The sequence below is a fragment of the Puma concolor genome, chromosome B2 (genome assembly GCF_028749965.1).
Source record: "Puma concolor isolate L17-30 chromosome B2, mPumCon1.1.hap2, whole genome shotgun sequence".
NCBI classification, from domain to species: domain Eukaryota; kingdom Metazoa; phylum Chordata; class Mammalia; order Carnivora; family Felidae; genus Puma; species Puma concolor.
In genome coordinates this window covers 150,368,616-150,394,586 of record NC_141671.1, presented here as the reverse complement: position 1 = coordinate 150,394,586, position 25,971 = coordinate 150,368,616, and the positions used below count along the sequence as shown (strand labels likewise).

Here is a 25,971-nt window from a genome sequence, read left to right as displayed (position 1 = left end):
TTCAGGGCAAACACACGTCTCTACACCACATCCCTTAAAATTACAGGGCGGACGTCCGCTGGAAGGCTTTAAGCAGTGTTTTCTTTTTCTTCGAGAGGAAGGATGAAACCAACCCATATTTGGAAAAGGGAAGTCAGAGTGTGGGTGCGAAGCCGCGGAGGTCGGGGTCCGCACAGCGCCCGGCGACAGCCCCCCCGCCGCCCAGCCCAGACTCGGGGGACAGACCCGTGTCCGCTGTGGCCTGGTCTCCAGCTGCTCGTGCCTTGGGGACCTCGCTTCACTTCTTTGCACCTCACGTTTCTCTTCCAGAAACAAGAGGATCGGGGTAGATGGTTTTCTTCAAGGTTTCTTTGCCTCGTGCGTTTCCAGAACTCCATGGAAGGTGTGAATCTGGCCCAGTATAAGCTCAGTAGAGGACTTAGGGTTTAGGTACATGCCTGCATCCTCTTTGGTTTCAGCCATGGTACCCAGGCAGCAGGGACACGTGCCGATTCCTTCCCGCGGCCGGTGACCGAGGTGACCGATGCCCTTCCAGTTGGGCTATCACCGCACTTTCGTTGCACTTCCGTCCCTGCCTGCTGGCTTTGTACCGTCAGCTCCCTCCTCCTCGTCACGAAGGAATGCCTGCTTAAAGCCTCTTTTTCCTGAAAATGCAGACGTCTTTCTAGCCTGTCTTGCCCACGCCACGCTGACCCGTTTTATGTTCCTGTGTTCCAGAGACCGTGTCATTGGTTTGATGATGACTGCCTGTGATCTTTGTTCCGTAACAAAACTGTGGCCGGTTACAAAACTGACAGCAAATGATATATATGCAGAATTCTGGGCTGAGGTATGTTTTCGATTTTTATATGAACGCGGAAAAGAGAACAAATTGGACGAGAACGTAAACGTGCGGGTATTTAAGTAACAGTATCTTAGTTGCTCTGGGTGCTGGTTCCTTCGGAAAACCATTGTCAATCACTTGCAGTAGAGGAATTAGCATTTCTGCACAGACACAAAGACATTTACGCAGACGTACAGCCCATTGTGAGTCCCTCAGTGTCACATGCTGTATGTGTCCACACTTGGAAATTTGGGGGATAATTCTCTTGTACCAGAGACGTACGAGTTTCTGCGAATATACCAGATAGTTAATTCAGCTGCAAATTAGGAGTTCTACAGAGCATGTGTGCTTTTAACTCCTAAAACTCCTGATACGTGAAACAACCATGGATATTACTTTAATTCATACCTGTTCTTGACTGGATGATCTAAATTATCAGAAATTTTTATTTCTGATCAAGATATCAGTGTTTTATTTCTCCGTTTTCTTTCTGAATTGTCCACGAGTAAGTGGAATATTCTCTTGTTCAGATGACTCCACAAATAGCTAGGCCCCTGCATACTCAAAGATTACAGTGAGGTGGGGGGAGTGAAACTAAATCTTCGGGTACCTCATTTGGTTGGAAGAAGTAAAATTAAATTTGAAAGGCGGAGAGTTTGGTAGTTGTTGATTCAAACCTTAGGCCTCACCCGTATGAAAGAATGGTTGTAAAAAGTAAAAACCAGAAAACCATTCAGTTGAAAATTTAGTAGAAATGATTTATGACATTAAATTGTTTTCATGATGGCAAAGAGAAAAATTTTTGCTGCGTGAGGACCGCAGGCCTCGAGCTGATTATACTTGTGTTATTTTTCCAGAATGCCTTACACATTGTGCATACACACTCTTGCGTGAGGTACATTCGGTAAATACCACATGAGGAAACTGGTCTAAAGCTAGCTTATTGTTTTGCAGATAATTTTATTTAACTGATATAACCCATACTTTAATAAGTATATTTGGATTCTAAAACACGAATTAAATGTGACAGATGTGTTACGTAGATTTTTTTCCCTCTCTATTCTGCACTGATGAAACGGTGCAGAGAGATTGACCAAGCTCCCAGTGTGCCCAGGAACACCGTCTTCACGGACCTCGTAGTCCATGAGAGGAGACGGATGTCGCTGCGTCTTGCCTGTTGACCTCCCTGGGGTTCGCTAGGTCCACTCTCTGCCCAGCACCCACCACGCCTCCCCGCTCCAGGACTTGGCCGCTCTGCGCCCAAATTACCGCAGCGTTCTAACCAGAGTCCTTGCCTTTTCGCTTGGAGTCAGAATAGCAGTGACTCAGAGTGTGGTCATTGATGTCCTGCTGCTTGAGATGAAAATCCTGCTTTTGTACTTGGGGATGAAGCCTCAGGCCAGCCCCCCACCTAGCCCCGTGCCTCAGTTGCCCCTTCTGCGGGCTAGTGGCCACGTTAGCGCTGTTGGCAGTCTGCCCCCACGTGCCGTTGTGATAAAGACCGAAAGCACGGACTTCATCTACATGGACCACTGTCCCTCCAGACTATGCCACGTCTCAACCTGTCTGGACTCCCTGACCCAAGGCCCTCTCGTCGCCACCCAGGGCGGCTTCCCTGGCCCCGCCCTGCCCTCTGCAGCCTTCCTGGGCAGGCCTTGCTCTAGGGACGGTCCTCATTGTGTACCTTCCACAACACTCTGTTGTTTTCCTGGTTAGCATTTATCTTGGTCTGGGAGTACAGTACATAGTCAGGTCACTGTTTAGTCGAGATCTGTTCACGTACTGCACTTGTGGTATCCTCGAGCAAGAGGCCTGGCTAGCTTCACTCACTCAGAACGGAAAACAAAAAAGTTTGAGAACCCCTGACGTTAACGTTTAAAAGCGACCACACTATCGCAAAAGCTGTGCTCACGTGCCTTCATGTTGTTAGCACAGCTTCCTTTGTCCTGTACCTGGAAATCTTCATGAGGGTCATAGGTATTTATTTCTGGACCTTAGCAAATCTAGGATGGTCTTAGTTCTGTGCATCTGACTTCTAAACGTAAGCATGATTGCGAAATAATTAAAATAATCGAATAATTAAGAAATGTGAGGGACATGGGGTAGTAAGGAAAAAGTTGGGATGTATTAAGAAAGATTTTAATGGTCTTTAACAAATAACTAAAAAAGAGGGAAAGAATTTTTAAAATCTATAAAATGGGGACAATAATTTCTAACTCCCTAGTATTCCATGAAGGTTGAATGAAAGAATAGCCACAAGTTACCTACCCCAGAGGCTGCGACACAGTCAATCTTCAATATAAACATCTGTGATTATAACCTTTGCCATGCTTACAGCCAGTTACACCGTTCTAGCAGGCTCGTGTTTATTCTTGATATACAACATTTCTCTCTAGAGCCTCACTCCGTCCAGTTCAACACACACGAAGACTCCCTTGAAACGTAAGTGAGGAGAAGGCCACGAGATCTGTTCCAGGCTCTGTTGGCCATCACTGGGCCTCCCTGGTTACTCTGCTCCTCTTGTCATACCTGTCACTAACTCGCACACAGCGGAACCAGAACAGACGGCATCAGGATAGACGCCAAACAATGATACGTTAAGTTTTTGTTTTGACACTTGCGTGGATCAGTAGCCAGAGTGTTATCCATTTTGAAGGAAATTAATGCATAAAGGGAACTCGTTAATGTCAGAACTTTGTGACCATTGATAAGTTGAGCAATCTTGGCTTTCCCTGTTTATCTTAGGGTGACGAGATGAAGAAGCTGGGAATACAGCCCATCCCCATGATGGACAGAGACAAGAAGGACGAGGTCCCACAGGGCCAGGTATGGGTCCTGCTGGAAGGTCAGATAACGTGAGGCGCTCCCAGAGTCATCCGTGAATAAAAAGTATCCACCGTCCTGCAGAGCCTAGGCCCGGAAATCTTCTCTACTCAGGTGGAGTTTGCGGGTAACAAGACCAGGGTCAGGAAGTTCTAGTTGGATTTCAGGAATCCACAGCTGCTCCTGCCTTCAGTTCTTGCTACAGATCTGAGCGCAGTAATCAGTGACTTGAAATAGAGGAATGGATGGATTTGAGTTGTTAATATTTTTAACAAGTAGAAAACCTTTCGTCATTGTGCAAAGGTATCCTTTAGAGAGAAGCGTTCTAGGTTTTGATCAGGTCCTCTCCTCCCAACAAGTAACGCACAGTGTTCTAGTACATGTTGGGTTTTCTCTTCCGGTCAGTTGACATTAATTAATATTTTTTCAGGTCTTACCGCATGGTTGATGTCAGTTTTGTGATGTTTTAACAGCTCTGTGCCCTGTCAGTTCTGCGTGTGTGCATGTGTGGTATAAGGTACTTCTCAGACCCACGGTCTTTCGAAAGTACCGTTCTTCAAACGCCGTCACGAGGAAGTTAGCTGCGGACAAATAATTGTAACCTAGAATTTAGTTTAGAAAACATTTGAGAAAACGCACAGGATGATGGTTTTGGATGAGGTCTCAAGTTTTCCTACTTTACTTAGAGTTAATTTACTATTAATACAGCAGTTCAGGCAGGTCCACAGGTTTCGAAGACGCCAGCACAGAGAAAGGCAAAGGCCCTGTGGCTTTCTCCTCCTCACTGCCTTCCGTCCACGGGGTGCTCGCGTCCTTGGCCAGCTTTGCTGATGGGGGGGCCTGTTGTTCCTTCCTGCTGAACGTGCACCTGGCAGGCCTGTCTCGTGTGTATTTTGCAGTTTAGTTTCTGTTTAATATTGTTTATGGAGCTTTCCCACGTAGGTGCTCCTGAGACCTGTCTGCCCTCCCTGGCCTCTGCTCATCCTGTCCTGTCCCACCATGTGATTAAGCATTTGCCTCTGTTTTCTTTACTCACCCTATGTTTCATGGCTTTCTATTTGATTTGTTAATTCCTCTGAATCTTATCTTGCTACAATGGCTTAAGATAGGGATCTGACAAAGTTCTTTTTTTTTTTCTTTTTCAAATTTTTATATAAATTCTAGTTAGTTAACATACAGGGCAATATTGGTTTCAAGAGTAGAACCCAGTGATCCATCACCTACATCCGACACCCAGTGCTCATCTCAACAAATGCCCTCCTTAATGCCCATCACCCATCTAGCCCATCCCCCACCCACACCCCTCCAGCAGCCCTCAGTTTGTTCTCTACCATCAAGAGTCTCTTGTGGTTCGTTTCCCTCTCCTCTTTTTTTCCTCTTCCCCGTGTTCATCTGTTTTGCTTCGCAAATTCCACATAAGAGTGAAATCATATGATATTTGTCTCTCTGTGACTTACTTGCTTAGCGTAATACATTCTAGCTCCATCCACGTCATTGCAAATGGCAAGATTTCATTCTTTTTGGTGGTTACATAATATTCCATTGTGTATATAAACCACATCCTCTTTATCTATTCATCTGTCGATGGACATTTGGGGTCTTCCCATAAGTAGGCTGTTCATAATGCTACTATAAACATTGGGGTGCATGGGCCCCTTTGAATCAGTACTTTTGTATCAATGATATATCTGATAAAGGGTTAGTATCAAAAATCTATAAAGAACTTATCAAATGCAACACCGAAAAAAAACCAAATAATCCAGTGAAGACATAGGCAGAAGACATGAATAGACATTTTTTCCAAAGAAGACATCCAGATGGCTAACAGACACATGAAAAGATGCCCAACATCACTCATCATCAGGGAAATACAAATCCAGACCACAACGAGATATCATCTCACACCTGTCAAAGTGGCTAAGAGTAACAACACAGGAAACAACAGGTGTTGGCAAGGATGTGGAGAAAAAGGAACCCTCATGCACTATTGATGGGAATGCAAAGTGGCACAGCCACTCTGGAAAACAGAATAGAGGTTCCTCAAAAAGTTAAAGGGGTGCCTGGGTGGCTCGGTCGGTTAAACATCCCAACTCTTGATTTCGGCTCAGGCTGTGGTCTCACAGTTTATGAGATTGAGGCGTCTGACTCTGCCGTGACCACACTAGAGCATGCTTGGGATCCTCTCTCTCTCTCTCTCTCTCTGCCCCTCCCCTGCTCGTGCTCTCTCTCTCTCCCTGAGTAGGTAAACATTAAAAAAAAAATTTAAGTTAAAAATAGAGCTACCCTACAATCTAGCAATTGCACTGGTAGATACCTACCTAACAGAGTTCTTTCTGGATAGTTAAGCTTTCGTCCCAGCCGAAAGCCCAGGATGGCTGAAGGTGCCGTCGGAGAATGGACCGTGTTCCAGCACCATTGAATTAAGGGAAGAGTTTGGCTTTATGCCAAAATTGCCAAACCCATTTACAGTATGAGTTTGAGTGCAGATAGTCTGCACAGCAGCAGAAGGCAGAAAGTAACCACCAAGGAGAGTCCGCTCTTCTGTACCTTGGGTGCATCTCATTGAAGTTCACTTTTTTTAAAACACTTTGGTAAGCCCTGGTTTGGGGGGTCACCTCATTCAAAGAGGCAGTCAGATCTGGTGATAATTGTAGCTAGACCCTCTGTGTTCCCTGCTAACAGTCTAAAAGGTCTTTTTCATCCAGCCTTCAGTAGGCCAGTCTGGGCTGGAAGCATTTATTTCTACTGTGGCCTGAAATTCCTAATAAAATGTCCCTTAATATATTTTTTTAAGTGCCAGAGATCAAAAACTGAAATCTGGCATATTAAAAGAACTGTAACCTGAGAAGAACTGTGATACAGTCAATGAGATTTGTTGTAGGTCAAAAAAAAGGGAGGGAGATTAAGAACGTCTCAGGAGACCAAACAATGCACCAAAGGCCAAGGGTAACAGACCCACAAAACACCCTGTGCTGATTCCCCAATATTAAGTTATAAAGAGGCCTCCATGTAGAAAAATAGCAGGTTTGACTCTGAAATGTCTGTGGTAGAAAACTAACTTTCTGGGGCGCCTGGGTGGCTCAGTCGGGTAAGCATCCGACTTGGGCTCAGGTCATGATCTCTCTGTTCCCAGAGTTCAAGCCCCGCATCAGGCTCTGTGCTGACAGCTCAGAGCCCGGAGCCTGCTTCGGATTCTGTGTCTCCCTCTCTCTCTGCCCCTGTCCCACTGGCGCGCGCTCTCTCTCTCTCTCTCTCTCTCTCTCTCTCTCTCTCTCTCTCAAAAATAAATAAACATTAAAAAGAAAAAAAAAAAAAGAAAACTATTTTTTGACCAGCAACAAGAACAGTACTTGAATTGATAACTTGACTGATCCATAAATGGAGTCTCACTGGCTGTTGCCCTTGGGTTTCAGTTTAACTTCTTTTCCTGTGTGTTATTTCAAAAACTACTTTAAGGCATTTCGAACGCCCTCCGCAGCGGTATTCGCCGAGCCCAGATATCACAGAGCAACACTAGAACACTTAATTCCGTAGTTAGGCTTGAGAAGTGGGAAAGTGGAAGCTTCGCTTGAGAAGTGGCATCTACTAGAGTCGCTAACGTGCGGTCTTGTGTCTTCTTGTCCGTGGCTCTGCACGGGGGCAGCTGGGCTTCTACAACGCTGTGGCCATCCCCTGCTATACGACCCTCACCCAGATCTTCCCGCCCACGGAGCCTCTCCTGCAGGCGTGCAGGTACGTACCGTGGCGTAAGCTGGGATGTTAGTCTTATTTTATTTTATTTTTGGGGGGGGGGGCATCAGTTTTAAAAATGACTAAGACTCCATATAGGATTGTTCTGTCCCATCGGCGTGTGTTGTGTCTTCCCGAAGGTTTACAATGAACGTAATTTTATGGGCCGTGTGTTTTTCTAAGTACCAAGTATATGTTAAGGACATTCATAAAGTCACGCAACCGCCAAAAAGGAGCCAGAAGGCGTGTGGCTTGGGATTTGGTTTGTTACGACCCAGGGATCTATGGCCAGTGTGTGTGTGAAAAGACAGGGGCCGTGCTGTGTGTTCGAGGCTGCTTGTGGGGAGGGGCTCAGCCTCAGTCACACAGCTTATTAGGCACATGAGGAGCGGGAACCAGCGTGGGATCTTCTTTCTCGGGGAGTTCTGTCTTTTCCCCAGAAGAGCTGTAAGCCGACTGTCACCCACCCTGACCTCAGATGTCTCTGAGCCCCTTCACCGTCGCTCGCTTTTGAGGGATGAGCTCAGCTAAGGACATTGGAATTTTTGTAAGATTTCCATTTGACTTCGAGAAGAAGTCCCCTGTGGGGATGTCAAAGGGCTATGAGCAGAGCGGCCATACGTGCTGATATTCTGCACGTGAGCTGGTGTCCAGCCGATTTCCCTAACAACTTAACCATGAAGCACCCTGGGGCTTGGGGTGGGCACACTGAGCGGGGGGGGCGGGGGACTGCGTGGACAGACTGATAGTTTTACACATGAACGTAAGACATCCCAGCCTATTTTGTTGAACCGTCAGACGTTCAGCAGTGGTTAGTTTATTAAAGTATTATCTTTTTACATCAGGACTAAGCCCTGTGGACAACAGGGAGTTTGAACTAGGACTCAATCCTGATGGGATCAGTTGGAAAAGTCAGTGCCCCACCAAAGAGAAATCACTCAAAATCCAGGTGATTAAAGAGAACCTAGGCAACAGTCCAAAGTCTTTTCCTATCTAAACACTATCTGTGTTTTATGCTAAATACTTAGAACCAACAGAAGGGACTACTTTCTATTATATTATTATCACCATCACGGTCAACACTGGGATTCTTCTGTCTCGGCAGCTTTGACGCATTCTTGCTTCGTTGTACTTGGCTGGACCACGTAATCCGTTAAAGGCCATTTTAACCTTCTCAACACTTAAAAAATTCATCATGTATCACTGGTGTCCGAGGAAAGAGCAAAATTAGTATAGGCCTTTTTTCCGATGTGTCAAAAACCCCCTTTAGGCTCCGGGAAAAAGTCATGCGATAATGTGGCACAGAAGGTAAAATGTTACAGTTTTCAGGTTGTGTTTTTAGAGACTGCTTTTGTCCAGAGGCGTCTTCCCGTGCGTGTGCTCTGTATGAATTGTGTGTCTCATGTGGACTTTGTGTAGAAGAAAGCAAGCTGCAAGGCGGGAGATGTTGCTAAGATCTCTTCCCGGTTAACCACGGGAGGCAGGATGTTGGTCCCGCGGTGGTGGCGGCCACACTGTGCCACACTGTTCCGGAAGGTTGAGGGGCAGTGTCTGCAGCATTGAGCTGCAGATGCAGAGAGAGAAGGGCCGGGGGGGGGGGGCGGGGGGGCGGCAGCCAACACCCGACACCAGAGGTTGCCAGAGCACGAAGATGGCTTTAGTGCAACAAGGAAACGTCCCACTTTTGTGTCACTTGTAACTTAGGGTGAATTTTTATATGTGACACGGTGTTCAGAATAGGACCGCTTTCCTGTTTCGGGTATGACGTGACAGGGAGCCCAGGTGGCGCACTGTTTCCACCTGCAGAGCACGGGCTCCTGGCTGTTGGTGCTGTTGGCGAACGTTTTTGCTGCTGGAGCCTCCCTTCCTTTCCATTTCTCTCCGTGCTCCTGGGTAGTACTCCCGACAGCTTGTGCCCCTTTCCAAGTCAGCTTTTTTTTTTTTTAATGTTTATTTATTTTGAGAGAGAGAGCAAACGGGAGGGACACAGAGAGGGGGAGGGAGAGAATCCCAAGCAGACTGCACTGTCAGCACAGAGCCCGACCTGGGGCTCGAACTCACGAACTGTGAGATCATGACCTGAGCTGGAACCAAGAGTCGGACGCTTAACCGACTGAGCCACCCAGGCGCCCCTCCAGTCAGCCTTTCTAACTGATGAGGAGGTGATAAGTCCCGAGCTGAGCTCTCCTTTTGTACCCTTGCCTGGAGCTCGTGGGAACGGGTTCCCCCCCACCCCCCCCCCCAAGCCTTGGTGGCTTGAGGCTCTGCTGAGTAAGTCAAGGTGCAGGGCCACATCAGGGAGACCTAGCGGGGTCCTGCGTGGCTACGGCACAAAAGCCATTATCGGAGTCAGGAGGGCACCAGAAAGCCCTCTTGCTCAGCTATGCCTCAGGGCGGTGTGGTTAAATTCTGAGACCCGAGTCCGGAAGTCCTTTTTCAAGCATCACCTGTCCCCGCATCTCTTATCCGTAGGAATAACCTGAGCCAGTGGGAGAAGGTGATCCGAGGGGAGGAGAGTGCCGTGTGGGTCTCGTCCCAGCCGGGGGCCCACGAGCCATCCGAGAAGCTGCCAGTGAAGATGGGGGACTGACCGCTACGCGACCAGCTGTCCCACCTGAAGACGCCCGTCCTGCTTCTTTGACTTTTCTTCCTTTTATTTTTGGGGGGGGAAACCTACACCTGGTAACTGGGCTGCAGACCTCTTCGACAAGGTGACATCGGGAAACACGGCAAGCGGATGACTCCCCGCCAGTCTCGTCTGTAACGCATCGTAGACGGTGACCAACCAGGACCACCCCGGGGCCAGATCGGCTGTCCACGTGACCCCGTTTGACCTGTGAACTGGCCTTTTCTAATAGGCGCATATTGCTGAGGCCTTAATGGGATAGGACAACAATCATTCAGAAGGGGGTACTTTTCCATTGTATCTTTCTAGTGAGGGGTTAAAATGGTACTACTCTGATATTGTACTTTGGTTCTAACACCAATGTTGCTTTGACGTTGTTGGTTCTAAATAGGAATTTTTACATATTACTGTTGTGAATGTTTGTGTGTGACCTACTTGTAATTAGTGTGAAGTGTAGCAGACGGCCTCAGGACAAGCGTCATTGAGGGGACAGCGTAAGAAGTGTCTTTCTGCAATCAGCGATGGACGGTAGTCAGACTCCTGTTTCAGAGCCTCGTGAATTAAAAGTTAGGTGGACAAAAGTGTGTTCTTTAGGTTTATACTGAAGGGCTTAGATGAATAGGTCAAACACTGAATGAGGTGGACTTTCTGTCCTGAGAAAAGAGGCAAGTATACACCATAACAAATCTCCGAACCACAAGTATCCACCAAAAAACGGCAAAGAATATTTTTTAGTTGGTGTTGTTTTTTTTTTTTCCCATCATTGTAGGCAAATTTTCTAAACCCTTTGCATAAAGAACAAAACAAAAGCCAAGCATATGAGTCTTTCTTAACAGAGAGGTCTTAGGGGATGTAAAATGTGAATTTTAATAATGATTTCTTTATATTTTCACTTGGTGTCATTGCAAAATTTGAGACTCACACTCAAAATGAGAGGTTTCTTCTACGAATTCTTTCATTAAAATACCATACGTTTCTCTTAAAATCACATTAAACCGTGAAATTTAAGTCGTGTGTAATTTTTACTTTGATCTGCCGTGCCCGCTTCCCGCTCGTCCCCTTTTGTGCTCCTCAGTCGCACTCCCCACGCTCTCCGTCTGTGACCGGGAAGTGGAACCCAGTGCGGATACTTCGGGGCGAACTTCTGTCCTCTTTCCTCTGCTCGAGGTCAAGGATCTACACCGCAACCTGTGATTTGGAGAGTTTCTTCTGTATAATTTTGGGTAGACTCTTATTACTGTACAACGTAAACGTTTTGAAGAATACACAAGAGTCTGGACCCCTTCGTACAAGGATTACAAGCCAGTCGCTTCTGGTGCCCGTTCATGCTGTTGATTTTCAGCACCATGGCAAGGTCACCTCCAAAGCTGTGGTTAGTCCCGACCCCGAAGGAATTCGAGTCTCAAGAAGTGATGGGCTGATTCATAACAAATAGCTTAGCTACTGTTCCTGTGGCAGGAGACTGGCATATTACTTTCAATAAAATCAATTTTGGAAATACTCTCTTACATATTCAGTGATGTACACATTATTATCCATATGGTTTTTGCCAAAAAGATTAAATGTTTCTACAACACGATTTATGTTGTAGAAGAGTTAGCTACATGTAAACGTTCTTATTTTAGAATTAACACTATGTGTTCAGTTTCCCTGTGGGCTTTTGAAAGTTGCCATCTTCCCTACGTGGGGCTCCATTTGCTGTTACGCAATACGAGGTAAAATGAAATACCACTGTAACTAGACACACACGCGCGCACGCACGCAGATATACACACATGTATGAAAGGACATATGTATAAGGGAGACAGATGCAAGACATCAATAAAAAGTAAGAGCCCCTTTCTTCAAAAACTGACGCGTGTTGGAAAATGTATATTGTTTGATAAAGAGCGGACTAGAAAACATCCCTTTTCACGTTAGTGCATTTACAGGATTGGATTCTAAAATGTTGCATGTTTTTCCGCACCCGCATGTATGAAACTGGACCCACCAAATCGAACCTCACTCGCGAGAATTAGTATAGGCATCTAATTTAACTCGACGACTGAAATGCAAGGGACCAGGGGAGGAAGTATCATTTAAGATGGGTTTAATTAAAAGGATCTTAAAAGAATGCGTGAATTGGGCTTTTTGATACAGAAAACAGTCATGAGGGGGAGGAATCCTATGGCTATCTTTCCATTGTAAGAGTGCCGTTCGAAGATTATTAGAGAAAGGTCTCGTATTTTGGCATAGCCAGGTGTATTATGTCAGGTGATGTGTTCTTTGAACAACTTTCCAAAGAAATGTACGTGGATTTATCGATTGGCTGATTTCTCCTAAGGTATCTTCATGATCAAAGCGAAGTTTGAACAAAGGACTACGTTCTAACGTAAACTATGAATATTCCTTAGTACTACTTCGGAATCATAGATTGACCTAAACTGGGCCCAAGATGCAGTGGTATTTAGTCAGTAATCTGCTTTGGAAACAATGCAGTTAGGAGTATTTTTATATTTTGGCAGACAAACTTTTGAGTTCTGTCCTCATCTTTCTCCCAGATCTTTTCTTCAAAGGGCAGATGGCTTTAATTACCAGAAATTTTGACAAGTTTCTCATTAAGGTGGTATTTCATGTTGGGCCAAAATTTCCCTCCGCATAAATTTGGTAACCAGCTGTGAGTATGTGTAGCTTGTTCGATTTGTGGAAATTGTTAGTGGTTGTGCTGATGGATAATAGACACAGCTTTGTTGTCAAATGCAATTCGTACATCATCTTCCCCAGAGATACTGACTGTATTTTTTAACTAGAAATTTTCTTGGAAATGCCTGCCAGCAACATGAAATATCGAACTTAGGCACTGGAATAAAATTCTAAAAATCCCAAGCATCTTATTAATTAATAGCTGACTTTGGTTTAATTCATTAGAAAAACTTAAACAAATATAAATGGATGTGGAAAGTCAGTCTCAAAAGTGGCCCTTTTATGGGCCGGATTGAGATCCACATCCCAGCCCTCATCACTCTGTGAGGCTCGTCAGAGTCATGGAGGAGAGACGAAGCTGAATTTCTCAGCACAGCCGTCCTCATTCTGGACGCTTCCCTCCGTGGGAAGGCGTCTGTGCAAATGATACGGTGCCGCTCGAGGTGACGTGTTCTCACGGTGACGACGACAGAACTACTTGGAAACTGGATTTATTCAGCGTAGGTTTCCTCTTTTGAGCATGCTTTTTAGATAGCTTTAGATTCTTTTTTTTTCCTTTTCCACAGTTAATCTCAGTGAATTTTGCTTTATTGGTATGATTGGGCACTCTAGATATGTTTGTACGTGATACACATAGATGCATAAAATCCTTAGCTACCTGGATTTTGTAATAGATTTAGTTTGACTATTACGTTTCTGGTCTTTTAACTCAAAATTAAGGTTTGAGCTTTAATAGGACTAAATTCTTCACCATGCCTGGGCCTGTGCCTTTATTTTAAACTCTGTGATTTTACGTCTTTATTCATAGAGTTATTGTTTTCTTCTTCTTGCTTAATTATAAGTAAAAACATTTAAAGGGACACATCTATAGTTCATTTGATCAAATTGAATGAATAGGAAGGACCGTTCTCTCCTCAGATTTCTGTCCTTTATTTGATGTCCTTCGCACACACCCTCATGACTGTAACCAATGAACCGTTCAGATGCAGGCTTTTTTGCAAGCGTTTCCAAGAACTGCGACACGATTACGGTGTGATTTCGTTGGGCTTCAGGTACATACGCATGACTTGGATTTTGAAGATCACTTCTGTATCTGTTTCGGACCTGTGTTTGCTTTCTGCACTGCGCTGGTTTTATTTGGGGCTTAATTCTTGAAAGACTCCTTCCTTCGGTCGCACTAGTGTGACCCTTTTGGCTGCAAGTTATCAGCCTGGCTTTAAAAACCTCTGTGAGATGTAAATTACCCGTTCTCGACAGCCCCCCTTCCCCAGCAGTGCGCGGCTGTTCCGTTTTGCCTTCGCTTAAGTATTTACCCTGAGACGCATTCTGCCGATTTCTTTCACCGCTTCATCTTAAGTTCGAATTAGTGATCCCCCAGGCAGTGCTTCACACTTTGTGTGTTTTGTCCTTTTTTTTTGTACTGGATATTTCGGTTGTCTGAAGCATTCGATGCATTTCCGTGACGGTAAAAAAAAAAAAAAAAAATAGCAGAAAAGAGAAAAACGTTTCATTTGTGTTCTGGTTCTAAAGTAAAGGGGTGAGACAAAGAGAAGGACGTGAATGTTCCCGAAGGAACAATATTCGAAATTCAAAGAAGCACCACTCCCTTCGCTCGCCTGTCAAGTTTCCGCCCCCCTCGGCCCCTCGGTGGACCACGGGGCTGTCTACCCAGCGTGCGGTGTGACCGACCTTCACAGCGAGGGTCAGGAAAACGGGAACTGGACGCGGGCTAGACCCGAGCGTGCCTCTCCCGGGGCGTCGATGAGTGTCACCCGAGGACCCGGACCCCCAGTTAGAGCCCAGTCCGCCGTGGCGAGTAGAGACGTCAGTTGGCTGGCGCGGGGGGTGCCAGCTGAGGGTTTTGAGGTATAGCTGCAGAAGTTTAAACGGACCGTTTTCATTCCTACCACAAGTTAAGGTTGAAAAGCGTCCCAGCCGGTACTCCGGCCCACCTGAAAGATGACCAGACCCCGGGCGTTGCGACTTGTGGGTGTTTTCTTTAGCCACTTGAACGATAAGCCAGTCCCGTGCCGTATCTCACACAGCCTGAGTAAAAGCCAGATCGGCAGGATTGTTTCCCATATGATCTGTCTGTGGTGTCTGTTCTGCGTATCCATTTCGTGTGCGCGTGGAAAGGACGATAGACTTCTTTGTAGGAGGAATGTCTATACGATGCCTCCACCGCCTCGCCGGACCCGACCCAGTGACCCGTGTGAAATAACGTGCTCGCCCAAAACACTGTGAAAGTTACCCAAACTTCGTGGAAATGCAGCCTCTTGAAACTTTCTGAAGAGGTGGCTTTCTCTGTAGGTCCGTACGAATAGAAGAGATCCTATCTCCCTCCCTAGTCAAGGTACCGAAGAATTTGCTGGCAGTAATCTTGCTGAGCCCACACCGCTAGGGCGTAAGATGGGCCACGAGCCATCAGAAACAGGGCGCGCTCGATAAACAGATTTGTGGGGGTGATGGGTCTGCATCCAAAGTTTTAATGGGCTCTCTTTTGGAAGGAGAAAGAGTTTCCGGCTTCATGGTAGTTGATGAGTTGGCAGATTTCAAATCAATTATTTTGTATGGGTGACACATTACAGATCTTTGTAAAATGCGCAAGGGCAATAATTTAAAGAGGTCTTACCTTGGCATTTATAAATTATAAATATTGTACATGTGTGTAATTTTTTTCACGTTTTCATTTGCAGTCTTTGTACCTAAAAGAAACCTTTACTGTTACGTTTGTATAATAGAACAGTCATCATTTATTATAACCGAGGCCAGTTGTAAATAAACTCATAATGCAGACTGCCGGTATATATGCACATATGGGTGTTACACTGAAAAATGTAGCTTTGTTTTACTCACATGCTTAGAGCAGCAAGAAACCTTTTGTCGATATGTAACTATACATACAAAGTATATATATATATGTATGATACATGAAATATATGTAGAGCTGTTCATAATTTTAATGGATATCCTTTGGTGTGAATAATTGAATACAGAGTTTTTAAAGTATCCTCTTTCACGTTTTATCATTTGCGGGGAAGGTAAGAGATGTTCCGTACGTTGGGGAGGACACACGCTGGCTCCACGGAAGCGTGTTTGCAAACACTCAGGCTTTGTCTGCACAGAAAACCCCAGGTCCACGCTGACACGATGTGGTATGTTTGCCGCAGCCGTTTCCTAGCGGAAAGGAAGAGACCGCCTGAGTGCGATGTGAAATCGTGTAACATGATCTGTGAATCCCATTGTGTCGTTTGAAAGGTTTGAAGAGTATTTGAGAGCAACTCAAGCATCAGGTTACAAAGCTAATGGCCCTGAGCGCTGACCCTGAGACTTCTTCCAAAGTAGCTTCCCTGGCCTTCGGGATCCCCAGGAACCATCCAAATTGTTGGAGGAGGGGGAAGACTCAGGAGCGGGAAGGACTCGTGTCGCACGCACGCGTCTGTGTGCAAGTGTGGGGATTCCTTCTGCTAGGGCGACGAAAATGTTCTAGGCTAAACCTCACGTAATCTATATACCACGATAAGCACACTCGTGGCTTTACTTTAAACCTCTGCTTCAAGAAACTGTGACTTTTCTGCTGACCATCAGGTGGGCAGGCAAACGATAAATCTTTAAGACCGAAAGGGTGAGGAGTTCAATTGTATATCCACAGACCCTCCGTCACCAGAAAGGTATTAAGACGAAATTCGGGAGCAAACACGATACATGTCTCCTGAAATAAAGACCTGTTACGGTATTAAATATGAGAGTCCACAGCCTTGTGAATTAGACAAAAGTGTAGAAATCCCTTAAAAAGGAACTGCCCCCCCCCCCACACCCAACTCTTACTAACAGAACGCCCTCTGAGTGCATAGCACCGTACTGTGTTGTAGACAGGAGTTTTGTTCAGTATTCATTTCCCGTGAAACCGAATAAAAAGCATTTACTATCATATATTTCAGGAGCTAAAATAGCCATGAACTTCTTTGGTAATTCGGGCTGTAGAGTGGTACCCTGGACAGCTGATCCGAATCTGGATCCTTTATATGCCCATGTCTGATTTTTCCACCAGCCTTCTGTAACTCAAGAGCTTCGAGGAGAGGAACGTTTCCCCGTCGTACCCATTTCCTAAAGCGAAAGGAACCCTAAAAAGCAACACTTCTCAGGCCAACATGCATTCAACATGCTTACCGGGCACTTGACGTGTGGAAGGAGGGGAATTAGGAGCAGGAGACACCGTTTCCGTAGGTTTCGCGTTGACCCCTTCACCTCCCCGCAGCCTCTGACACTTGGACACTTGCCCAGCAGTTAATGTCCACATCGTCACGGTTCCGAGAGAGGGGAAACTACTCATTTACAGACCTGAAAATCTCACACGTTTCATGGTTTTTAAACACTTCCCAAATAACACACGGCTGACGCTGTTCTCATAAGAATACCGAAGCGCCATGCTGGAACAGCAGAGTTGTTCCGTGACCTCTGTGCCGTCTTCTACTCCCTTCTCCCGTCGTCAAACACAAAAAAAGAAGCCTCTCACCGGCTGCATGACAGATTTAGGCTTTCCCCTCACTGATGTTGAGGAGAGAAAGGAAACTGACCAGAAAAGAAACATCAGCAACGTATGTGAAACACACACTTCTAAATTTTCACACGGTAATTACGCATAATCAGGATCTGGTCTTTCTGATGTCTGTATCACTAATTACGTAGAAGGCTTGCTCAGAAGAATGCTCTTAGCGTATGGGAAAGGCTAAGTCACTGGGGAGAAAATGATTCGGACCTTTCAGCACACGGAAGGACTGAGACACGTGAATAAAATTAAAGTACATCAAGAAAATAGCTTTCCCCTGTTCACCCTGGCAGGCGTCTCTGGACCCGGACTGGCCGTAGACCAAAAAAAGGACCCTATAAAAGGCATGCGTCAGAACACCCCATTTCCTGAGCCTCCTGGGAACTGAGTTGTGTCCACGTGGAACCATGACTGTGGGGGCACTGGTCCAACCTTCCAGCCGCAACGCAATATCTTTTACGTGCCGTTTCTGATAGATGGTCATCCGACTTCTCACTCCAGGGGTACTGTAATAATGTAATACTCTAATACAAGCCGGACCACTGTTGGACGGCTCTGGTGGCCAGAAAACTCTATCTGAAGTTGCCCAGAAATCTGTAGCTTTATAATTTCTACTCCAAGGTACGAGCGTGTCACGTGGATAAGTCCCCTTCCTCTTCCATCTGACAGCCTTTCAGTTATTTGGCGAAAGCTGTCTCGCCTTCTTTATGCCCGAGTCTTTTTTAAGGTTTTAGAAATGGGGCGCCTGAGTGGCTCAGTCGGTTAAGCGTCCGACTTCGGCTCGGGTCATGATCTCGTGGTTCATGAGTTCGAGCCCCACGTCGGGCTCTGTGCTGACAGCTCAGTCCCTGGAGCCCGCTTCAGATTCTGTGTCTCCCTCTCTCTCTGCCCCTCCTCTGCTTGCACTCTCTCTCTCTCTCTCTGTCTCAAAAATAAACATTAGAAAAAGTTTCCTATATTGGACAAATTAGGAATTCAAGGCAAATTGAACACGGTTCTAGAAAAATAGTCACATTTTTGTCACTGAAGTCAGGGCTAGTGAAATGTGTGTTTGCTCTCCCGGCATATCCCATCCCTGGTTTCACATTTCTGGTTCCAGTGGTTCAGAGAATTCCTTAGATTGTTCTTTACACAGGCCGGCCGAGACACCCCCCCCCCCTCCCCCCCCCCCCCCATGCTGTCCCGACAGACAGGATTTACGGAGGAGCTGATATCTCGGTCCACACAGCACAGTGAGGTGCAGCCATCACCAACGGAATTATTCAAATTCCCTAAAGTTGCTTTTCTTTCAGAATAAAAGTGCTACTCCTGTTCGATGCCCTGCTAGCATTCAGAGTCTATCAGGGTCGGCCCAGCTGTATTACTCGTTATTTCTGTGTTGCTCCTGAGAAACAGAGCCGGTGGGATGTCTACACATACACGTTACATATATGTGTGTATATGTGTGTGTGTGTGTGTGTGTGTGTGTGTACATCCCATTGGTTCTGTCTCTCAAGAGAACCCTGACTGACACACGCGCACACACACACACACACACACAGGCATTTATTACGACGACTGGCTCCCAGGGTGTTGAAAGCCGAGGAGTCCCGTGACCAGCCACCTGCAAGGTGGAGACCCCGGAAAGCTGTGGTTTACGTTCTAGTCCAAGGGCAGGAGAGACCGATGTTCCAGCTCCGGGTCGGGCAGAGACAGCGAGATTCCCCTTTTTCCTCCTTTTGCTCTGCTCAGGCCTCCAGCCGGTGGGAGGGGCTGGCCCCCCTGGGAGGACAGCCGGGCGCGGGCAGTTCACCGATTCCAGCGCCGTTGTGGTCCAGCCACACCCCTCCCCGGACACACCTGGACTGATGTTCAGCCAGATGCTGACACATGAAATGAACCGTCACGCCAGGATTTGCTCTCCCCTCTCAGGGCGCTTACTGTTTGTAAAAAGTCTCCAACGCACAGAGCCCTCCCAGGATATCTCTGCTCTTTAAATATGTTTGTCTTGCTTTTGTTTTGCGTTGGCTCCTTTGCAGTCCTCCAGTGTGCTCTGTAAAATTCCAGCCGCCCAGGGCCTTTGCTCTGACGCATTTGGCCAGCCCCGCTTGGGCTCTGGCATGGGGCCGTTTTGCCTTGTGCTCTGGGCATCATTTCCTCGGCTATGGTGACTTCCCGCCATGAGCCTGGCTCTGTTCCAGACACTGGGCATCCAGCCCCGGGAAAAAGCGAGAGAAGCTTTACTTTCAAGGAAGGGACAGTCCGGTGTGGAAGACGGAGGGGGACAGGCGAGCCAGTGCGAACGTAGCGTGTCAGGTAGGGGCAACTGCAAGGAAGAAAATCAGGGCAGGCGAGAGACAGAGCGGTGATGGACGGTGGTGAACCTGTCTAATGAGACGGCGCTCTAGCAGATAACTGATGGAAGTGACCTTGGGGTAGGCAATAGTCTCTTAGCTATGGCACCAAAACTACCAGCAACAAAAGGAAAAAATAGAAACACCAGACTTCACTGCAAAAAGAACAGTTCTGCTTCAGAGGACACCATCAAAAGAGCTCCACGCACAAAATGAAAGAAAAAAGTTGCAAATCACATATATGATAAGGGTCTCGCATCCAAAATACCTAAACCGTTGTTAAAACTCCACGATAAAAAGGGAAGTCACCCAATCGAGAAATAGACAAAGGATTTGAATAGACATTTCTCGAAGGAAGATCTATAAATGGCCAAGAAACACACGAACAGGCATTCAACATTAGTTATTAGGGAAATGCAATGAAAGGCCACATCACACCCACAGAAATGGCTGGAACAAACAAGACACTAACAAGGGAGGGTGGAGAGGTGGAGAAGTTACAGCCACCATGGTTTTTTTGTTTTGTTTTTTTTGGTTTTTTTTTTTTTGCGGGATTGCGGAACAGCGCGGCCACTTGGGAAAACAGGTTGCCACTTTCTCAAAATGTTCACCGTAACGTTTCCCTACAACCCAGCAATTCTACCCCCGGTTCTAGACCCAAGAGAAACGAATACGTAGGTTTACACAAAAGGTTGTACACAGATGTTCACGGCAGCATCACTCGGAATATCCAAACGGGGAAACAAGCCAAGTGTCTGTCACGTGACAAATGGACACTCAAACGTGTTGGAGCCACACGACAGAGTGGCATTGGGTCACAAAACGGGAGGAAGCGCTGACACACCACGAAGACGACACATCGTATGGTTCCATTTATACGAAATGTTTGGAGCAGGTGAATTCGTAGAGACAGAAAAGTCAGCAGTTGCCGCGGGCTGGCAGGGAAATGAACACGGGAGCCTCTGCTCGCGTGTGGGCTTTGTTCTGGGACGACGAATGTCCCCTGGAGAGAAGAGCCGTGGGCGCACATCTCTGCGAATGTGCCACGAACCACTCCACCGTGGACGTGCCATAGACCGCTGAATGCACACCTTGGAAGAGTGCTTCGTGGGAGATTACATGTATTTCGATAAAACTTATGCAAAAGCATCATGAGTATAATTGATGACTTTCCATGGGATAAGTGAAGTTCTGTAAGTCCGTACTGAGACGCAAAGTAAAAAGGACTGAGTTCATTAGGCAGTTTTGGGGGCGACTCACGCACAAACCCCTTCCTCGGAAAGTCGCACTTAAAGGGAAAAAGTAAGCCATGAGGCAGGGAGAGCCCGTGGAAGGAAGATTCCTGTGAGACAGGACAGCTTCGTGACCCCACGTATACATCACAGCCCGCTCACCAATCACAGAGGGAAGGACCTACCGTCACGGCAACAAGACGGCGTGGTAACCACCGCCCCCCACAAGGCAGTGACCAAATCCTACATCACCAGTAACAGAAGGTACGGATCACCAGCCACGAGGTGTTCTTACCGTCCACCCTAAACAAAATCGAGCCCTAAACCCAACCTCCACTTGACGGACGACACAGGCCAGCGGGCAAGTTCAACCACAGCACAAAAGGAAACAGCCAGACAAACCCCAAAAGTGGGCAGTTGACGAGACAAATGTCAATGTCATTAACAGAAATGGAAAAGCGGGCCCGCTTGTGAAAAGAGACACTTCAGACGGGTGAATTGTGTCGTCTGTAAATTATACAGTAAAGCTATTGAAAAAAGAGGTAACAAATGTATGGATTCGTGTCTGAAAAGGGAGCTATAATTGATATTTTGTGGGTGATTAGGGAAGTTTTAATCCTGGGCTGGGTATTAGCAGACAACAGGTAAGGACTGGGAGTTCTTACGTGTAAAGACGGCCTGTGCTTTGGGACGAGGTCTGTATTTCAGATGTGTGCTCCAGGACTCAGGGCCAACGACTCATGATGTCTGCTGCTGAGTCACAAGTTTCAGCAGGACGGAGAGAGAAACAGATAAAGCAAATAAGTCAAAATGTGAAGTTTTGCATGTGGGTGGTGGGTACGCGGCTGCCCAATTCTACTGTTCTTTTTTGAAAGGATAGCACATGATGCCGTTCGTGCGTACGAGTTTGACCCTATAATACAGGAGTACAAAAGTGTTCGATTCATTTTCAAAACCCACATCTGACCTGCAACTCCCTTCCTGCTGGCTGGTGGCAAACTTGCTGTCACGTATCAGCAGGGACTCGAGCTCACGTGCGAGTCCCTGGGCTTTGCATGGAGGGAGTCCTCTGCTCCACACCGGTTCCCGTGAGGTGCCCTTTGTCCAGGGCAGCCGGAGGGCGGGATCAGTGCGGGGCGCTCCGGGGGACCCCCTGGACATTCGGGGTCCACTCGGATCTCCTGCACCGCGCCCGGTGCCTTGAGAGCTGGGTGGTCTGGGAAAGCCCCCTACCACCCTCTTGTCTCAAGTTTCGGAGCCTCCTCTCCTGTTCTCCTTCTCCCCTGCAAAGGCTCTTTTCTTCTCCCGGAGCCATGCTTCCTCCCAAGAAATCAGTTTTCCAAAACAAACACCAAGCCCAAGAAAGGAGAGCCATTGCAAACAACCGCTGTCCTCTGCCTGCGTCACAACCCTCCCCAGAGGTGGGGACAGACAAGTCCCCAGAGGACAAAGAAAAATCATACCGCTTGACCTTACCCTGCAATTCCCCCAAAAGCGACTACGTTGGTGCTATTTGAGGACAAAGAGGCTTAGAAAGGCAATAAAATGAATTTGGCTTTTCTTAATTTTTTCTAATGTTTATTTTTGAGAGAGAGAGAGAGAGTGTGAGCAGGGGGCGGGCAGAGACAGAGGGAGACACAGACTCTGAAGCGGGCTCCAGGCTCTGAGCGGCCAGCACAGAGCCTGGTGCTGGGCTTGAACTCACCAATCATGAGATCATGACCTGAGCCAAAGTTGGAGGCTTAACCCACTGAACCACCCAGGTGTCCCTGAATTTAGCTTTTTTTAAAAGCATGTTGTCTCATCAGAGTCCTACCTTGAAAGAAAAGAAAAGAAAAGAAAAGAAAAGAAAAGAACAAAAGGAAAGAAAGAAAAGGAAAGGAAAGAAAAAGAAAGAAAAGAAAAGGAAAGAAAGAAAAGGAAAGGAAAGAAAAAAGAAGAAAAGAGAAGAAAAATAAGAAAACAGCGTGATCAACTAAGTTTGGGGGCTGCTAGAAAGAAAGAATTGTTGAAGATTCTCAAAATCCTCCCCCCCACCCCCCGGGTCGGATGTGAATTCTTCTGGGCTCTCAGAACACGTGCAGTGGAGAAGTGGGGGCGGTCTGGGTCCCTACGGGTTGGGGGGGGGAGCGGCAGGTGCAAGCCTCTGGGGTGCCAGGGGGGCCCTCCCCCAGGGGACCCAGCGGGGGTGGGGGGAGGGGGCGCTGAGCGGACCCAGTGGGGGGGGAGGGGCGCTGAGAGGGCCCAGCGGGGGGTGGTGGGAGGGTGTCGCTGAGGCGCCCCAGCGGGGGGGGGGGGGGGGGGTGAGGGGAGGGGCGCTGAGGGCGCCGGGGTGGGGGGGCGCTCTCACCCCCCCTCCCCTGCGCCCTGTCCGCATGGCCAGCGCGCTCCGTGAGTCACTTGCACAGTATTGCTGACACACTTTCCCTTTTTATAGTGACTTAAACTCTGGCTGGATTTCTTCTCTCGGTAACAGTGTCCCCTCCACCCCAACCTCGGGAGAATAATCCTTCCTCGGGCACATGGCCAGGAAAACGGCCCTTGGGAAGACAAAACAAAGAATTCCCCTTTCCTCCACTTTTCTACCCGGACGGCTGCCACGCCGCCCTTCCTGACCATCTGCGCTCCGGAACGTGAAGAAAACCCTGCCTTACCCTTAAGGCCCGTCCGTCGGGCGGGACAGTCACGCCTGGGACTCCGGGACTCCAGCGAGGTGTGCTCCCCGCTCCCGCCTAGTTTCGCATTCAGGGAGGGATGGGCCGAGATTCTCGTTCTTACCGTGAGCAACCCTCAGCTTCCGGTGGAAATACAAGCCGTGCGAAGTAAGGCTAAGCAACAGGAAGTGATCAGCAAGGCCAAGAAGTTTTGAACCAGGTGGCGGAGAGTCCCGGTCCCCTTGCGCAGCGCCCTCCGTTTGCAGCGGGGGCTGGGCTGGTGCAGGGCTCAGGCAGCGATCGCTGAGCAGTTGGCCTGTGTTTGCCCTTGCGCGGGGCCGCTCCCTCGGGGAAATTAAAAGGCCACACCTAATACCAGGATCGCCAGTTTCTGGAAAAAGGCACTCTGGCGAGGGTTCTGGGCCTCAAAGGCGGTGCCACCACGGAATCCCGCGTGGGAGCTGCCGGCTCGCTTTTAGGTGTGCTTTCCCCAAGCATCGCGTTGACATCAGAATGACTGGAGGCCCGCAGACAATATGGAGTAGCCGACTGCTTTCGTTTTGTTTCCTGCGGGGACAAGGAGCTCCTGCCCCCCTTGCCTTTGGCAGCTGACGTGTGCCTTTGAGAGGTGTACCCTTGAGAGGTGTACCGGCCACGCGATCCAGCGTCCTCCACCTTGGACACTGTCAACCTTTCCTCCTCCGCAGGCCCCGTTCCTTAAACATGCTCCGCTCTCTCCCTTCATGAAACATCAACCAAAACTCAACAAAGCCCCAATCCGTGACCATCTGCGGCCCCCTACTCGAGCTGGCCTTCACGTCCTGCCAGAGACGACCTGGGGCAGCGGGTCCGTCGCGCTCCAGGCCAGTCTCTGCCTTCCATTCACTGCCCAGACTCCAGCCGTCTCTTTTCTGTCCCTGAGCGCAGCCCCGGGAGGCTGAATGGGCGTCCCCAGAAGGGTCCGCAGCCTGATGCCCGGAGCGGGAGGGTAGGTCAGGGCCAGCCGGCGGGGTGAAGGCTGCTTTCAGGTGACTTGAGGATGAGGAGAATGACCCTCCTGTCCACGGGGACCCAGTGCAGTCCCCAGAGTATTTCTAAATGGGAGAGGGGCACCAAAGACGTCTCAAGCATTCTTTCCTGGCCATCGGCTCGGGCCCCCACGAACCCCCCCCCATACTCCAAAAACCTCATCAGAAAGAATCCACCCGCCCTGGCTTATCGATGACCCTGAAGGCAGAAGGGGCCAGGAGCCCAGGAATGCAGGCCTGTCTGGGATGTGGTTGGAAGTGTTGCGGTTTGGGACCCAACAGCCAAGAAGGAATTCTTGAGTCGTTTTGGTAGAAGAAGGTGTTTTTATTACAGCACGGGGGCAGGACCTGTGGGCTGCACTGGGGTAGTGAGGAGTGACTGATCTATAAGATTTTCTATCCTGTGGAGGGGAGGGTGATGTTAGGGCTCTAGGAAATTGAGTCTGTAAGTTTCTGGAGCTTGCCTTGTTTTTTGTAAATCATTACACAGTCCTGCCTGACTGTGATCAGTTAGCCATTTGATTTTCCCTCTTCTTTGTTCTCGGGCAGCCGGGAGTGCCCGAGGAGGGTCACACACATCCCACCCGGGGTGGGGGAGGGAGCTGTGGGGTGTTGGCTTTGCCCTCAGCTTGCCTTTCGCTCCCTCCTCGTCTGGACCCCAGAAAGGCAAGGGAAGAGATTCTCCCCTGGAGCCTCCCCGGGAACGCCGCCCTGCCCGCTCCTGGATTCGATCCTGTGAACCTGGTCGGAACTTCTGACTTTGTACTGTTGTAAGCTACTAAATTTGTGGTTGCCACAGCAGCCACAGGAAACACGGAGAGGCCTCTCTGGTCCTCTGACCTGAAAGAGTAAGCCTGACGTTGGCTTTTAAAAATCATCGCATCTTGCTTATTTCCTTCACGGTTTAATTGCAGATTTTTCCCTCCCTCACCAGCCAATCGGCAGCTTCGTATTGGCGGAGGTCCGAGGTGCGGTAACACTGATCGATGCTACTTATTTGGGGGAGAGGAAGCGGGGGTGGGGTGGGGCTGGGGTGGCGGGGGGCAGGCATCCTTGATGGAAGGCAATGGAGCGGAGGCCGGACTTTGCTGCAGCTCCCAGCCTCCAGACAGGAGTCCTGAGTCACTGAGGCTCGCAGACTGTGACAGTCCCCCAGCTCCAACAAGGCCTTCCTTTACTGTCTTACCACGATACCTCCACTCTGGTTAGTGGTACTTCCCTCGGGTAACCGTAACCCCCCCACCCCAGATGCGTGTTAGCGAGCATCATTCAAACGTGGCCCGTTCCCCTGAAGGCGTTCAAGACAAATGTTTTACTAGAATAAATAAAGAAGTAAAGTAAATAAACTTAACAGCAGCTAGTCCCTCGAGGTCCTGGAAGCCTTGCTTCCAAATTCCTTAGAGACCTTCTTATCCCTCACCCCCGCTAATCAAAAAGTATATAATCAGTCACTCCTCATGACCCCAGGGCAGCTCTTTCTGCCCACGGGTCC

The 25,971-nt window shown here is 48.1% G+C and overlaps 1 protein-coding gene across 2 annotated transcripts in view; it reads left to right on the top strand.

Moving 5' to 3' along the window:
• PDE10A (phosphodiesterase 10A) overlaps positions 1 to 15,692 on the top strand; it is a 625,228-nt gene extending 609,536 nt beyond the window's left edge. For both annotated transcript variants that reach the window (XM_086708295.1, XM_086708293.1), the window contains 4 exons: positions 718 to 829; positions 3,569 to 3,649; positions 7,290 to 7,378; positions 9,848 to 15,692. In XM_086708295.1, the coding sequence (XP_086564421.1) occupies positions 718 to 829; positions 3,569 to 3,649; positions 7,290 to 7,378; positions 9,848 to 9,965 (400 nt within the window). In that variant the 3' untranslated portion in view covers positions 9,966 to 15,692. The remainder of the gene's footprint in view (positions 1 to 717; positions 830 to 3,568; positions 3,650 to 7,289; positions 7,379 to 9,847) is intronic.
• Positions 15,693 to 25,971: the final 10,279 nt, after the last annotated feature.